Source organism: Salmo salar, chromosome 12 (assembly GCF_965601325.2).
Source record: "Salmo salar chromosome 12, fSalSal1, whole genome shotgun sequence".
Taxonomy (NCBI): domain Eukaryota; kingdom Metazoa; phylum Chordata; class Actinopteri; order Salmoniformes; family Salmonidae; genus Salmo; species Salmo salar.
Window position 1 is genome coordinate 37055355 of NC_138302.1, and position 16275 is coordinate 37071629.

At 40.4% G+C, this 16275-nt stretch overlaps 1 protein-coding gene across 2 annotated transcripts in view; it reads right to left on the bottom strand.

The window, feature by feature from the left end:
- Nucleotides 1–419: 419 nt before the first annotated feature.
- Nucleotides 420–16275, bottom strand: part of LOC106564821 (spastin) — a 62588-nt gene continuing 46732 nt past the window's right edge. For both annotated transcript variants that reach the window (XM_014131251.3, XM_014131250.3), the window contains one exon: nt 420–719. In XM_014131251.3, coding sequence (XP_013986726.1) covers nt 594–719 — 126 coding nt within the window. In that variant the 3' untranslated portion in view covers nt 420–593. The remainder of the gene's footprint in view (nt 720–16275) is intronic.

Below are 16275 nucleotides of genomic sequence, written 5' to 3' on the forward strand. Positions count from 1 at the left end.
ATCTGCAGAGAAGAATTGTAGAAACTAACCCAAATACAGGTGTGCCAAGCTTGTAGCGTCATACCAAAGAAGATCCGAGGCTGTAATCGCTGCCAAAGGTGCTTCAACAAAGGGTCTGAATACTTATGTAAATGTTATATTTTTAATTTATTTTTTATAAATTAGCAAACATTTCTAAAAACCGTTTTTTACTTTGTCATCATGGGGTATTGTGTTTAGATTGATGAGGGAATAATAAATAAAAAAAGCTGTAACGTAACAAAATGTGGAAAAAGCCAAGGGGTCTGAATACTTTCCGAATGCACTGTACATGTGCCTTGTCTCAAGGTACCGTTTTATTAATCATTTCAAATTGAAGGACATTTATATGTATTTTCATAAAATCACTGTGACTATAATAGTTTGGAAGACAACAGCCGTATCATAACACACAATAAATAGTTTATTCGAACAGTCATATGACCATTAGAGTTAAACTTGAATGGGAAGAAGAAAAAAAATCTGTTTAAAACACTTTTCAATCCACTGCCTCAATGGAGGTTCAGGGTTAGGACAGGGTTAGGACAGGGGCTGTGTGTGTGTCCCCTCTCGTTTCATGCACCTGTTGTGTCCCCATAGTCCTTGTTCCAGCGCACATACAGGTCCAGCGTCTGTGGTCCGACACTCTTCTTGATCTTCTTCAGTGACTCCACGAAATCAGAAAACCTGATATTCCTCACCTGCACAAAGGCACAGAACAATACAGTGATGAAGAGTGCAACAACAGCAGGGTGGTTCATTCATTCACAGCAAACGGAAGAAAACAGACAAACTGTGAGGAAACACTTGTCCAATGAGAAGCGTTCGTTTTCTGTAGAAAAAAGTTTTGCAACCATTAAGAGTTCAAAAAAATGTCACCTTTATTTTACCAGGCCGTCAATTAAGAACAAACTCTTATTTACAATGATGGCCTGGCAAGAGGCAAAAGCCTCCTGTGGGGGAGGGGGCGGGGATAAAAAAAAATGGACAACACAAATGGAAGATACTAGGTTGGGACAATATATAAAAACTGGCAGGGTTTATTAAATGTATATATTTAACTTTGTGAATGCTGCACGTTGTGAATGCTAAAAATACTTGAGCTTGCCTGTTGCAATGGAGGTCCTGCATTTGCTACAAATTTCTAAAAAACGTTTTTTTGCTTTGTCATTATGGGGCATTGTGTGTAGATTGATGAGGGGGAAAAAAACGATAAAATCCATTTTAGAATAAGGCTGTAACGTAACAAAATGTGAATGCATTGTATATAAGAATGCAGTTCATCAACTACAGCTCAGCCTTCAACACCATTGTGCCCTACAAGTGTATCAATTTTATTTAACTAGGCAAGTCAGTTAAGAAAAAATTATTATTTACAATGACGGCCTCCCAAAAGGTAAAAGACCTCCTGCGGGGACAGGGGCCTGGGATTAAAATAAATACAATATAAATATAAGACAAAACACATCACAACGAGACAACACAACACTACATAAAGAGAGACCTAAGACAACAACGTAGAAAGGCAGCAACACATGACAACACGGCATGGTAGCAACACAACATAACAATATCATGGTAGCCACACAACATGGTAGCAGCACAAAACATGGTACAAACATTATTTGGCACAGTCAACAGCACAAAGGTCAAGAAGGTAAATACAACAATACATCACACAAAGCAGCCACAACTGTCAGTAAGAGTGCCCATGATTGAGTCTTTGAATGAAGAGATTGAGATAAAACTGTCCAATTTGAGTGTTTGTTGCAGATCGTTCCAGTCGCTAGCTGCAGTGAACTGAAAAGACGAGCGAACCAGGGATGTGTGCGCTTTGGGGACCTTTAACAGAAAGTGACTGGCAGAACGGGTGTTGTATGTGGAGGATGAGGGCTGCAGTAGATGTCTCAGATAGGGGGGAGTGAGGCCTAAGAGGGTTTTATAAATAAGCATAAACCAGTGGGTCTTGCGACAGGTATACAGAGATGACCAGTTTACAGAGGAGTATAGAGTGCAGTGATGTGTCCTATAAGGAGCATTGGTTGCAAATCTGATGGCCGAATGGTAAAGAACATCTAGCCGCTCGAGAGCACCATTACCTGCCGATCTATAAATTATATCTCCGTAATCTAGCATGGGTAGGATGGTCATCTGAATCAGGGTTAGTTTGGCAGCTGGAATGAAAGAGGAGCAATTACGATAGAGGAAACCAAGTCTAGATTTAACTTTAGCCTGTAGCTTTGATATGTGCTGAGAGAAGGACAGTACACCGTCTAGCCATACTCCCAAGTACATGTATGAGGTGACTACCTCAAGCTCTAAAACCCTCAGAGGTAGTAATAACACCTGTGGGGAGAGGGGCATTCTTCTTACCAAACCACATGACCTTTGTTTTGGAGGTGTTCAGAACAAGGTTAAGGGAGAGAAAGCTTGTTGGACACTAAGAAAGCTTTGTTGTAGAGCATTTAACACAAAATCCGGAGGGGCCAGCTCAGTATAAGACTGTATCATCTGCATATAAATGTATGAGAGAGCTTCCTACTGCCTGAGCTTTGTTGTTGATGTAAATTGAGAAGAGCGCGGGGCCTAGGGTTGAGCCTTGGGGTACTCCCTTGGTGACAGGCAGTGGCCGAGACAGCATATTTTCTGACTTTATACACTGCACTATTTGAGAGAAGTAGTTAGCAAACCAGGCCAAAGACACCTCAGAGACACCAATACTCCTTAGCCGGCCCACAAGAATGGAATGGTCTACCATATCAAAAGCTTTGGCCAAGTCAATAAAAATAGCAGCACAATATTGCTTAGAATCAAGGGCAATGGTGACATCATTGAGGACCTTTAAGTTTGCATTGAAACATTGATAACCTGAGCGGAAAACAGATTGCATACCCGAGAGAATACTATAGACATCAAGAAAGCCAGTCAGTTGATTATTGACACGTTTTTCCAACACTTTTGATAAACAAGGCAAAATAGAAATAGGCCTATAACAGTTAGGATCAGCTTGATCTCCCCCTTTAAATAAAGGGTGAACTATGGCTGCCTTCCAAGCAATGGGAATGTCCCCAGAAAGGAGAGAGAGATTAAAAAGGTTGGAGATAAGCTTGGCGATGATAGGGGCAGCAACCTTAAAGAAGAAAGGGTCTAAACCATCTGACCCAGATGTTTTTTTGGGGTCAAGTTTAAGGAGCTCCTTTAGCACCTCGGACTCAGTGACTGCCTGCAGGGAGAAACTTTGTAGCGGGGCAGGGGGGGAAAAAAGGGAGACGCATCGGGGATAGTCGCATTAGAAGGGGTGGGAGACGTTGGAAATGTTGGACGGGCTGAGTCAAATAGGAATCCTGACTTAATGAAGTGGTGATTAAAGAGCTCAGCCATGTGCTTCTTGTCAGTAACAACCACATCATCAATATTAAGGCACATGGCCAGCTGTGAGGAGGAGGGTTTATTCTCCAGGTCTTTAACTATTTTCCAGAACTTCTTGGGGTTAGACCCACAGAGAGAGAACTACTCCTTAAAGTAACTCACTTTGGCCTTTGTGGGAGCAAAACTCATGACTATGATTACATTTCCATTATTTGCAGTATCTGGACTGTCCACTTTGAAGTGCTGAGATAGAATGGCTATATAAGGAATGGAACATATAGGACCAGGGCCCCGCCACCATTATAACCTATACAGCTGTCAGATGTGAGCATTAACTTCTTACGGATTAGTGGGACGCTCCCATTTCGACAATTTCCTGTGAAATTGCAGAGCGCCAAATTCAAATTAAATTACTATAAATAAACTTTCATGAAATCACAAGTGCAATACATCAAAATAAAGCGTAACTTGTTGTTAATCCAGCCGCCGTGTCAGATTTCAAAAAGGCTTTACAGCGAAAGCAAACCATGCGATTATCTGAGGACAGCGCCCAGCACACAAATGCATAATAAATCATTTTCCACCAGGGAGTTGCGACATGAAAGTCAGAAAGAGCGATATAATATATGCCTTACCTTTGAAGATCTTCTGTTGGCACTCCAAAAGGTCCCAGTTACATTACAAATGGTCCTTTTGTTCGATAATGTCCTTCTTTATATCCATAAAAACTAGCTGGCGCGCTTCAGTCAATAATCCACTCGGTTTCCCTCCTTCAAAATGCATACAAAATTAATCCCAAACGTTACCAATAAACTTATCCAAACAAGTCAATCAACGTTTATAATCAAACAATAGGTACCCTAATATGCAAATAAACGATACAATTTAAGACGGAGAATCTCGTTAAAGGAGAAAAATACCAAAGAACGCGCTCTCATTCACGCGCTTGGAAACACTACGGCCAAAATGGGAGCCACCTAGAAAAACAATTTCTGGCTCATTTTTCCAAAAACCATCCTGAAACTCTCTAAAGACTTGACATCTAGTGGAAGCCCTAGGAACTGCAATCGGGCACAATTTCACCCTATTATAAAAGTGCCAGCCATTGAAATCAGTGGTAGGATTAATTTTTTGGGGGGGATGGTTTGTCCTCGGGTTTCGCCTGCCATTTCAGTTCTGTTATACTCACAGACATTATTTTAACAGTTTAGAAACTTGAGTGTTTTCTATCCAAATCTACCAATTATATGCATATGCAAAGACAGAATACTATAATGGCAGGGCTCTGTGATAAGAGAATTCAGCTGTTCCATGGAATTCCTCGGCTCTGTTACTTTGTAATAAAGTCTAACTGAATCTACAAGTTCCGGTATCTGTGCAAATATTTACCAAAATATTTTCAACAATATATTTGGCGAGCTTGCCATTAGTTGAAAAAAGGGACCAGAAGACGGTGACACATCTGTAGCTGGTGACGGGTCTTTTGGGCAAATCTCACAAACAGGTGGCCGTCTGACTATAAATCAGGTGAGCTTTGTTCTTACATATAGTTGTGTTTGTGTGATTTGCTCCAGAGGTTTTGTCTAGCGATAGAAGCACCAAGTAGGTCTCTCCAACTTTTAAACGAACTGAATGATACTGGGAACTTTTAAATTCAGTAACTGCATGCATGCTGAGTAAAATGCTTTGGGGGGTTAAAATAGCCATTTATAGGTATCTGTGTGGGCTGTGTGTATTGGGAGCCGTGTGTGCCTTGTGGGTGTCGGATGCCTCAGACGGGTGGGGCTGTTTGCCCTGGTTGGCTGGTCTACCTAGTCCCATCTGGGGTGCCGGCTGCCTCTGCATATTGTCAACATGAATAGAAACAAAATCCCGCGGCCACCACTTAGCTAAGAATAGCTAAGGTCTGAATGGGTGGGTCACCTGGGTAGGTGTATAGCTTATGATAGAACTTTGACCCGATTTTGCGAGCTCTTATCATAAGAAACAAAATCCCGCGGCTACCGCTTAGCTAAGAATAGCTAAGATCTGAACAGGTGGGTCACTTTACAATACCGCTCCAGAGGGAGGTCAGCTTGGGTGAAGTGTATAGCCTACGATAACGCTTTTACCTAGGGTGGTAAAATACTGTTTAAATAGGTGAATAAATCCTGTATAATAACGTCTCCCGGTGTTGAGGAAGTGTATCTGGGATAGGACTGAATTTGCAGGTCGTTTTAGGAAAAACGTGAATAAGTGTGTGTGAGAGTGAAAGTTGCCTGCCCTTGGAGGAGGGGGATTGCGCGACCTTCTTGTGACACCATTGGAGTGTGGCTTGACGGAGGGGGTGCAGCAGGTCCTCACGGGGAAAGGGAATGCAAATTATATGTGAGTAAGTCATGGAAATGTGTAAAAATAGGAGCTTGATGAAATACTATGTTAAATAATTATACTTACATACATAGGAATTATTAACAAGGGTTAAGTATGTGTGAGGTGAGAGGAGTATAAAGTACAGAGAAACATAGCTATAGTATGCATTTGAAGTAATCCTATACTGTTGAAAGAAAGAACGGCTGTAGACACATAAATATCAGTGCAGCAGTAGGATCCATAGTGACAGCTGTTAGAGGTATTCAGTAACGTGACTAGACAGTGAGAGGAAATAGAGTGCGGTCAAGCACTCCGCAGCTTAACGGGCTTTAGGGAAATATAACCCGGGAGGGTCAGATATAGCCCGGGAAGAACAGGAGTGTATGTCACATTGAGTAAGAGAAAGATTGGTTTTGAATAGGTGAATAGCACAGTAAAAATAGGAAAAAGTGCAGAAACTATAGATAGCTAAACTAGAAGTAAGAATATTAACTAACAATAAAACAGAATAAATAAGGAAGAACAAGCGATAAAATGAGTAGAACACCGGTAGAAATCCTAGGGGCTAGGCAACCCCTATGCAAAGAAGAAATAATAAAGATATCTGTGAAATGGGAGAAACGCACAGTGATGAGGCGCTATACTGGAATATGACATTAAGTCATCTGTATTATCCAGTAATACATTTGCAGACTATAGTATATGCTTTAATATGAGGTATTAAGTGCCGTGACTAATAAATCATTAAGTGGGTAGTCCTACCTTGGAAAATAGTTAATAGAAGGTGTGTAATATAGAAGGGAGGGTCAACGATGAATTATAAAAAAGTTACTAAACCTAAAATGAACTTTAAAAAGTGTTGTAGTTAGTTTATGAACATTGTGGTGGATTGAAACAAACATTTAATGATTGGAGTAAGGACAGTGGAATTATAATTATCATGTTCGGTTTATAAGTAATACTTTTGGCTTGCTGATTTAAAAAGTAACATTGTGAATGCTAATGAAATGTACACTTTCTTTTCCAGATGAAGGGGTTTCATTTTCTCTTGTCGGAATGTCCCTGGAGACTGCGGTACTGGGGAAAGCAGTCAGTGATATTCGGCAGTTTTAAGAGTAAAAGTATCTGGATTAGGCCATAAAACGGAGTTCCGGATAAGTGAGGCCGGTTCATGTGTGTTCTTGACCTACGGTTCACCAGCACGCACACACCATTTACCGGGTATGAATATGTGTTAGTGGTTGATAGAAGAATTTGTATGTTTAAAAGTAATGACTAAGATATTTCACCCTGAAACTGTATAACTGTGTGAAATGTATTAGAATCATAAAACTATAATCTGATGATGTGTGTAGTTTTAGTCAGAATTAGAACCAGGACATTTTGTTCCTTTTTAGCTATGTAAGCAGGGTGCAAGTGTGAAACAAATGATAAGGGGAGCTATCGACAGACAAGTTGTGCTACTGTGTTCCTTACAGGATATTCTGTCCCCACCCGTGGAGTGGAGAAACTGTTAGGCTTGCAGAAAATTATGAAACATGTTGCAGAATATGATAAACAATGTATGTGTGTAGTGGAAAAGCACAGACTGTCTGAGCAAGACGTAGCTTAAGATTTGAACTTGTTTGTGTGTGTGTATAAAAGATTCGCTCTGCACTTGAAGGGCAGAGCGCTCTCTGAATAAAGAATTTATCTATTGCAGGTTGAGACTTTGTCTATTTCTTTGAACTGGAGCTTTACAACCTTCAGGAATTAGACAGAAATATAAAATAGTTCAGTTAGAACATCGAGATAGAAATTCTCGTGACAGTGGTGTGAATACTGTGGGATTTATTTTGGAAGGGGTCTTTTCAATTCAGTTTCAAATTGGGTATGCAGAATGATAGAAATTCATTAGAAATGATCGAAACAGGTGGGCTGAAATTATAAAATGAATGAAAAACACCAGTCTCTATTCAAATTGTACAATTACTTTTAAATTCTACTATTTCTTTAGGAAATTATAAAGAGTTGTAATCTAAGCTGACTAGTTCTTCGAATATGTTTTTATTTTTTATTTAACATGTTGTTTTTGAATCACGTGTTCATAGGGAAAATTACCAGTTCCCTGGGGTTATGGTCTTTGGGTAAATATACAAATGTGCTTTGTTCAGTCTGCAAATAGAAGGGAAATATATGTTAACAAGGGATGACAGTCACTCCAAATGGATTGTGATAGAGTGAAATCATCATTACATATATCTCAAGGCCATCAGACTGTTAAACAGCCATCACTAACATTGAGTGGCTGCTGCCAACATACTGACTCAACTCCACCCACTTTAATAATGGAAAATTGTATGTAATCAATTTATCACTAGCCACTTTATATTATATATTGTTTACTTACACTACATTACTCATCTCTTATGTATATACTGTACGCTATACCATCTACTGCATCTTGCCATCTTGATGTAATGTATCACTAGCCACTTTAAACAATGCCACTTCATATAATGTTTTCATACCCTGCATTACTCATCTCATATGTATATACTGTACTCTATACCATCTACTGCATCTTGCCTATACCGTTCAGCCATCACTCATTTATATATTTTTATGTACATATTCGTATTCATTCCTTTACACTTGTGTGTATAAGGTAGTTGTGAAATTGTTAGGTTATATTACTGCATGGTCGGAACTAGAAGCACAAGCATTTCGCTACACTTGCATTAACACCTGCTAACCATGTGTATGTGACAAATACATTTGATTTGATTTCGACACAAATTTCGCCAGATTGGGATTTATGGAGTGTGGGATTCTAGGAAAGGTTAGGGCGATAACTCTTCCGAGAGGTCGCAGTACACAGTACAATACTGCTAGAATTGACATCTCCATTAAGGATTTAAAATGTTATTGTATTTATAAAGCTTTTATGTAGCTTTTGATTGTTTCCTCGTGTCATATTTTATTTTTATTTGTTTATTTGATTTGTAAAGAATAAAAGAGTTCTCATGGAAGGTGATGTCGAATTGTGCCTTAAGGCATGGTAGGAATAATTTGACCACAAACAGTGTGTGTGAACCTCAAAGCACTCCCTGATCGGCTGGAGAAAAGGCAACAAGGGCGTGCAATACGGCAGTGACTTTTAGCACTTCTGAGTCTATACAGTACCAACAGTCTGGACTAAGTATGCATTGAGTTACTGATCTTTCATTACCAGGCCATTCATGACAGGAAAACAGGGGGGCTGTAAGGAGAAAATATATTACTTGGAGTAAGTTTTATTTTTATATAAAAGTACATTTTAAAAAAGGGATGACGTGTGTTAAATTGAGAAGTTCGAATTTGAGTTATAGTAAGCACTAAGGACTGTTATTCTGAATTTGGGTTGGATAATTGATAAAATGTTTTAGTTCTGATTTGGATATAGAACTGTTTACATTTATTAGGCCTAGGGAAGCTCTGGAAACCTTATCCTTAGACAGGGAGGTTGTTAGAACTTCCAGGATGATAGCGTGGGTTAACAGAGGTTTTTGTTCTTTTGTTATGTCATTAGAATTCTAATGTTAAATTGGATTGATAAATAGAGATGGCTGGATGATATAATTAATTGCATAAAAGTCTGTTTTGCGATAACACCCAAGGATGGAGAAGAAGGAGACGGCATGGAGACCAACATAACATGGGCATAGAACGTAACGGATGGACGTTCCCCCCTCAGTTTTAGTTACATTACGAGTAGTGGGAATTTATTAAAACATGTATTTATTTTAACATTTATTTTTCTCTTTTCTTGTCTGGTCAATTTATTTTTGTTTTGTGTAACATAAGTGTGTTTATTGTTCCTGAGGAGGGACTGTTATAAAATGGACTAAATTGATTTGAGAATGTTTTAGTATGTATATAACTGTGGTAGTAAATTAGGAGTAGTGACTTATGTGTTATGGGTTAGAAGGACTGTGACTGCATTGGGGATCTGAGAGGGCTCAGAAATGAAGGTTATGGTAGTAGAGGGGTGTTGTTTCTAGAGACTATGTATATTATTACAGGAGATAGCTCATCGGAGAGGAAGGACAGCTGGCTGTGTAAAATTAGGGATGTAAAAAAATAGGGACAATTCTAAGTAAATTGAACATGACACATACCTAGACTATGGTGAGAGTAAAAGTGATAGTGGTGGCATTTTCAACACTATGGTAAAAGTTTAAGAAACTTTGACTTAGAGTTTTGTTAGGTTGGATATTCTTCCAACTCATAGGTATTTTTCTTATTTTTTAACAGCAGGAAGACACTTGACAGATTACATGCAGTAGTTATTCTTACGGCAGTTGCTGTAGGGACCATCATTTGGCTATTGTTATGTGTAAATGCATCTGTAGCAGGAGATGAGATGTTTGAGACAGACTGTTTACATAGAGCTGTTATTTAAAATATTACGAATTAGTGATCTTGCCATAAGAAGAAAGTCTGTTGTCAGGAAATGACCCATGTGTTGCAGTGTGTATGTCCTCAGGTGAAAGCAGCACATAAGGAGCCAGAGATAACCAAGGGCATAGGCTGAATTCTGGAGATTGATAGTACATCAAGATACACCAGGCTGGGGGTATACTCCTTACAGCACCTGCAGTGGTAAAGAACGTCATGTCTCTCTTCGGGGGGGGGGGGGGGGGGGGGGGATGGATAATTCTCACAAGAAGTAAGGTCCAGATGCATAATGGGTGAGCTTGAAGACACCATGACAGAGAAAGTGGAACCAGAGAGAGAGAGAGAGAGAGAGAGAGAGAGAGAGAGAGAGACCAGATTCCACTGTAGACATGCAGACGGGTTGAATCTGGGAGCTACTTTAGCATCATAGTTGGGTTAGCTGATTTATTGGTTAATGCATCATATGAATGAGGATGTAATATTAATCAGGGATACGCACTTGCATATCAGGTAACTTGCCTATCAGATGAAATGGAGGAGATGGGGAACAAAGTGAAAATGACATGACTTGGGAAAACCTTTCGGAAGCTGGGGCCGAAAGGGGAAGACTGGGCGAAAGCATGAGGAAGCTTCTTTAGGGCTTTTATTTTTGTGGAGTCCAGCAGAAAAGTATCCTGGAGGCATAGTCAGGTGAAGAGAGAGTGGGAATTGTCATGGTCTCAGACTTTGGTTTTCATGAATATACTTTTGCATAACGTACCACATTGTTATTACTGCTTTGTTTTGTGTTTTTCGTTGCTTTGCAAGTCTGATGCTATAACTCTTAGGAATCAGAAGGAGAAAGTGGAGAAACTAAAAGCAGCTCAGCTGAAGTGAAAGAAGTCACCAGCTTCAGCTGGAATGTAATTCTGTTGTGTGATGAGAGGTGGACATAAGATGGTGTATGGCGTAGTCATAGAACAGAGGCCATAAGCCTCAGTTTGAAAACCTCACGGAAAGAAGGAAAAAACCTGAACCAGGACCAGAGGTTCCACGTCCGGTGATCCCAGGGAACCAGGACTACATCCAAGTGTTCTGGAGGAAGTGGAACTAGCCAAGGCGAGAGGGTCCCTACGAAGTGGTCCTAGCAACACCAACAGTCGTCCAGGTAGAAGGAAGAATGACGTGGTACCATCTAAACTACTGTTTCAGAGTTCCGGAGGGGATTGGTGAGCAACCATAGGGCCATGAGGAAGCAGAGGATGCTGATATACCAAGCGGGTGTCCGAAGGGAACGGGAGCAGAGGAGGTCGAGTCGACGTGCCAGGCAGGAGCCAGGAAGAAGCTGAAGGAGAGGCGGATCAAGGAGCAACTTCCAACAGCCACTCTCTCCTGAATATCCAGAGAGTCCAGGGATGGGGAGGAGTGACATGTTGCTCCTGATGACATACCTACTCTGGCAGATACCCCTGACAGAGGCGCTGTCCGAGGGGACGGCGAAACAACGACAGGAGAATGGGAAGGAGACTTTCTTACCAACAACTTCTCTGCCCTCACATGGTCTTTCTAACAGAAAGTGAAAACCAGGACAGATGAAGAATGGTAGAATGGCCTTGACAGCAACAAACCTAGAAGAAATTGTAAAATCACCTCCCACTAGAGACTAGTACACCAACTAAGACAATGCAAAACCACAAGGAAGTGGGTTGATGCAGAAAATCTGGACATCTGTTACCAACTGGGGTAGCCACAATGAAGAAATTACCCCAGAATCAAACATCTTGAAAAGCAATAACAAATGGCTGGTATAAGTGGGCTCAGTATACAGCAACCAGACATGGGATGGACAATTGTATATTGTGTAGCAAATCCCCTTTGGAAGATCTGTTAATTGTACCTGAACCTGCATCATTTAATGAATGTGCTAAATGTAAAAATGTTCACTGTACTCAGAGAAAATACTACATTCCTTTGTGTAACGTAGAATGCAGGTTGGCATTAGGTAGCACTAAAGGCAGGAGTATATTAAACAGAACTATGTTGGGAGAACATGAATGTGCAGCATATGACATACGAACTGAATTAAATGGTCCTCATAATGACAGGTTTACTATTGTAAAAGGAAAATATGAATGTTTCTACAGCTATGAAGATACTGGGATAGATGTGGGAAACACTACGTTGATTGTAAACAATTTGGGTTTTTAGAAACTGCAGGAGTTCGTACATTTGATGATAAAGGAATGATTGTGAATCGCAAAGGTAAATGTGGTAATATAACTCAAGTAACACCATCTCTTACGATGTTAAAGAATCAGGATAGAGGTATAACTGTTTGTTCTGCCCACACATCCAGAAACAAACTCTTGAATGTTTTACCAGAAGACTGGACAGGTCTCTGTGCTTAAGTTAGAGCGATACAACAGGTGTCTATCATGAAATCACAGCAGGATGAGTCTGTGAAGCATAGAGTAAGGAGAGCCTACGAATCAGATCCAAAAGTATACCTAGATGCAATGGGACAGCCGAGAAGAGTTCCTGATGAATACAAAGCAAGAAATTAGGTTAAATCAGGGTTTGAATCAATATTTCTTTGAATAACACCTAATAAAAACTTAGAATGGATCAATTATATCTACTATAATCAACAGAGATTCATTAACTATACTGACTCTGCATTAACAGCCTTAGGAGAACAGGTACAGGCAACCAGCAAAGTGACATGGCAGAATAGACAGGCTTTAAAAATGGCCTTTTAGCTGAGAAGGGTGGTGTCTGTGTGATGTTTGGAGATGAATGTTGTACTTTTATTCCCAATAACACTGCACCAGATGGATCTTTTTCTTTTGCTATGACCAAACTGGGGGGATTGCGACAAGAGGTTAAGGACAATGCAGGATTTGATACCCATGCTTGGGACTGGTTGGACTTCGCTTCAGGTAAATGGGGTGCAATGTTTACTAAAATGGCTATCGTGGTAGGCCTTGAACTTGTGACAATGTGAATTGTTTTCTGTTGTGTCCTACCTCTGTTGAAATCTCTGTTGGTCCAAACTACGGTTAAACAGATGGCGATAGGTCAATACTGCCCTCCAGTGGTTAACCCGGTACCTTGGGCTCCTGGCCATATACAAATAGACATGGTGTAGCTTGTAATGCTCTTGGAGGACCACTTGACTGTCCTTTTGGTAACCCAAGTTGTCTCTATGGGGTTACTCCAGGAGGAGGATATGCTTGCCATGATTATAGTGATCAAGGTTTTCCTGTTTTCAGGAAAGCACCTGACTCTAATGACTTGGAAATTGCGCATGTACCCAAACCTTGTCGTAAAGTTAAAGTCGCAAGTGGTGTACTAAGGATGAGAGAGATGGACATGGTCATTACCCAGAACCATTTTCCTGTGCAATGTGCCAAAGAGGAGAATGACCTATATGTAAGGATGAGGAATGTGCTTGATTGTAAATAGGATTGGCACAATATATCTCACCTCGTAATAACTTACTATGGAGTGTATTTTCTATTTACTTTCTACATTTGATAATGGATAAATGAAGTTAGAACTTCTACATTTTGTTTACTTAAACTTGTAGGGAACATAGGGGATTCCGGTTCCAAGTGTCCACGGACCATGTCCTTAATCTTCTAACAGGTGTTTCATTTGTTACATCACTGTTTGTTAGAGAGGTGTCTGAGGGAGGATATTGTTTAAGTGTCTTATTTAGAATGACTTAAGGGGTTTTATTATTTACTTTATTATTCACACCATTTTGCTTATTTTTATTATTGTTTTATTATTTTTCATATATTTTACATAACTGAGATACCCTCAGGCAAGGCTATGTACTACATTCTCATGCTTTTACATAGTATTTTAAGTTTGCTTTTACTTTGTATTTGAATATTGTTACGGATACAGGTATCCTGTGTGTGTGTGTATCCTGTATGTGTGTTTCTTGTCTCTCCTTCTCCCCTCACAGGTGACAATCATCACTCCCCAATCAGTCATCAATCAGTCCCCAATCAGAAGACACCTGTTCCTTTTCCCTCAACCTATCACAGTCCCTTTCCCTTGGTTTAAAAACCCAGTCAGTTGTTTTCTCCCCAGATCAATCTTTGTGTTCATTCTCTCAATCACGCTTGTGTCCAATCTCTATCTCCCTGTGTCTCTCTCTATCTATCTCTGTATTGATCTCTTTTGTTTTTGCAACTACATGTCACATTTGTCCGGTAATCCTGTGAGTATTGTTTTGTTGTTTGACTGTTTGGTGGGAAAAGGGGGTACCAAGACAAGTCGCCCATGGGCATACATTACCCGTAGGAATACTGTGTCTAAGTACCCTAGTTAGAACTGGGCGGACCACCCTCTGTATTTTTGGTTAGTTAGCTAGCTGTTACTGAGGTAGGCTAGTCTAGTTTAGGGGTGTTTTTGGATGATTGTTTCTTTGCTTGAGTCCAGCTCAGCCCCTTTTCTCACACCCCTTTACCGTGTGTTTAAAATAAACCTTTTGAGTTTGACGGTAGATTTCAGTTGTCTATGGTTTTTGTTCTCACTGTTACTTTTCACTATTATAATTTGCATGATTTATGTTACGGGTCTCAGTTCCATCTCCCCTAGACTGCAGGGCCAAAGGGATTCGTAACAAATATATTGGATCTTGTACTCCTTTCCATTGTATATGTTTGGTCCGGTCTTTTCTTTGAGTTTGTGGAAGTCCCAATTGTTAGGATGGATAGGGGGAAGTTTGCCTCCAGTGCTTGATGATTGATGCTCCCTTTTCTTGGATTTATTTGTGTGATTTTTGGTGTGGGACTTGGTACGTCCCAAAGGGGGGTTTATGTGGGAGCAAAACTCATGACTATGATTCCGTTTCCATTATTTGCAGTATCTGGACTGTCCACTTTGAAGTGCTGAGACAGAATGGCTATATAAGGAATGGAACATATAGGACCAGGGCCCCGCCACCATTATAACCTATACAGCTGTCAGATGTGGGCATTAACAAGCAAGAACTGAGATGGAAAAACAATGGTGGCAAAAGGTCAAGGGGAGTTATTTTCATATAGACGGAGGGGACTCTGTACATTATGCAAAGACAGAATACTATAATGGCAGGGCTCTGTGATAAGAGAATTCAGCTGTTCCATGGAATTCCTCGGCTCTGTTACTTTGTAATAAAGTCTAACTGAATCTACAAGTTCCAGTATCTGTGCAAATATTTACCAAAATATTTTCCACAACACCTTCCGGATAGCCTGAGTGCACTTATTTCTCATTTGCCTGAACGATAGCCAGTCAGCTTGAGTGTGCCGAGCCTTTCGCCAAATGCAATACTTGAGGTTGAGTAACTCTGCAAGATCACAGTCGAACCAGGGGCTGAACCTGTTTTTAATTCTCATTTTCTTTATGGGGGCGTGTTTGTTAACAATATCACTGAAAATATCAAAAAAGAAGGTCCAAGCGTCTTCGATAGAGGGTATCAAGCTGATTCTATACCATTTTACAGAGGCCAGTTCATGAAGGAAGGCTTGCTCATTAAAGTGTTTTAGCAAGCGTCTATGACAAATCAGCACAGGTCGTTTCACTGAGCAGCCATTACGAACACAGGCTGTCAAACAGTGATCACTAAGGTCATTACAGAAAACACGAGACTGATACCTATCAGGATTATTTGTGAGGATAACTTCAAGGAGTAGCCTTTTCTGGGTGTTCGGAGTCATACCTTGTGGGATTGGTGATAATCTGAGAAAGATTTAGGGAGTCCCATTGCTTTAGGACTTGGTCAGGTGGTTTAAGCATGTCCCAGTTTAGGTCACCTAGCAGGACAAATTCAGACTTAGTGTAAGGGGCCAGGAGAGAGCTTAGGGCAGGTAGGGTACAGGCCGGTGCTGATGGAGGACGATAGCACCCAGCAACAGTTAACAAAGAGCTATTTGAAAGTTTAATGCTTAAAACCAGCAAATCAAATTGTTTGGGGACAGACTTTGAGGAGACAACCGACCACTGAAGGTGATCCTTGGTAAAGATTGCCACTCCCCCACCTTTGGAAGATCTGTCTTGCCGAAAAAGGTTATAACCAGAAAGGTTAACATCAGTATTCGAAACACTCTTTCTTAACCACGTCTCAGTAATGATCAACAC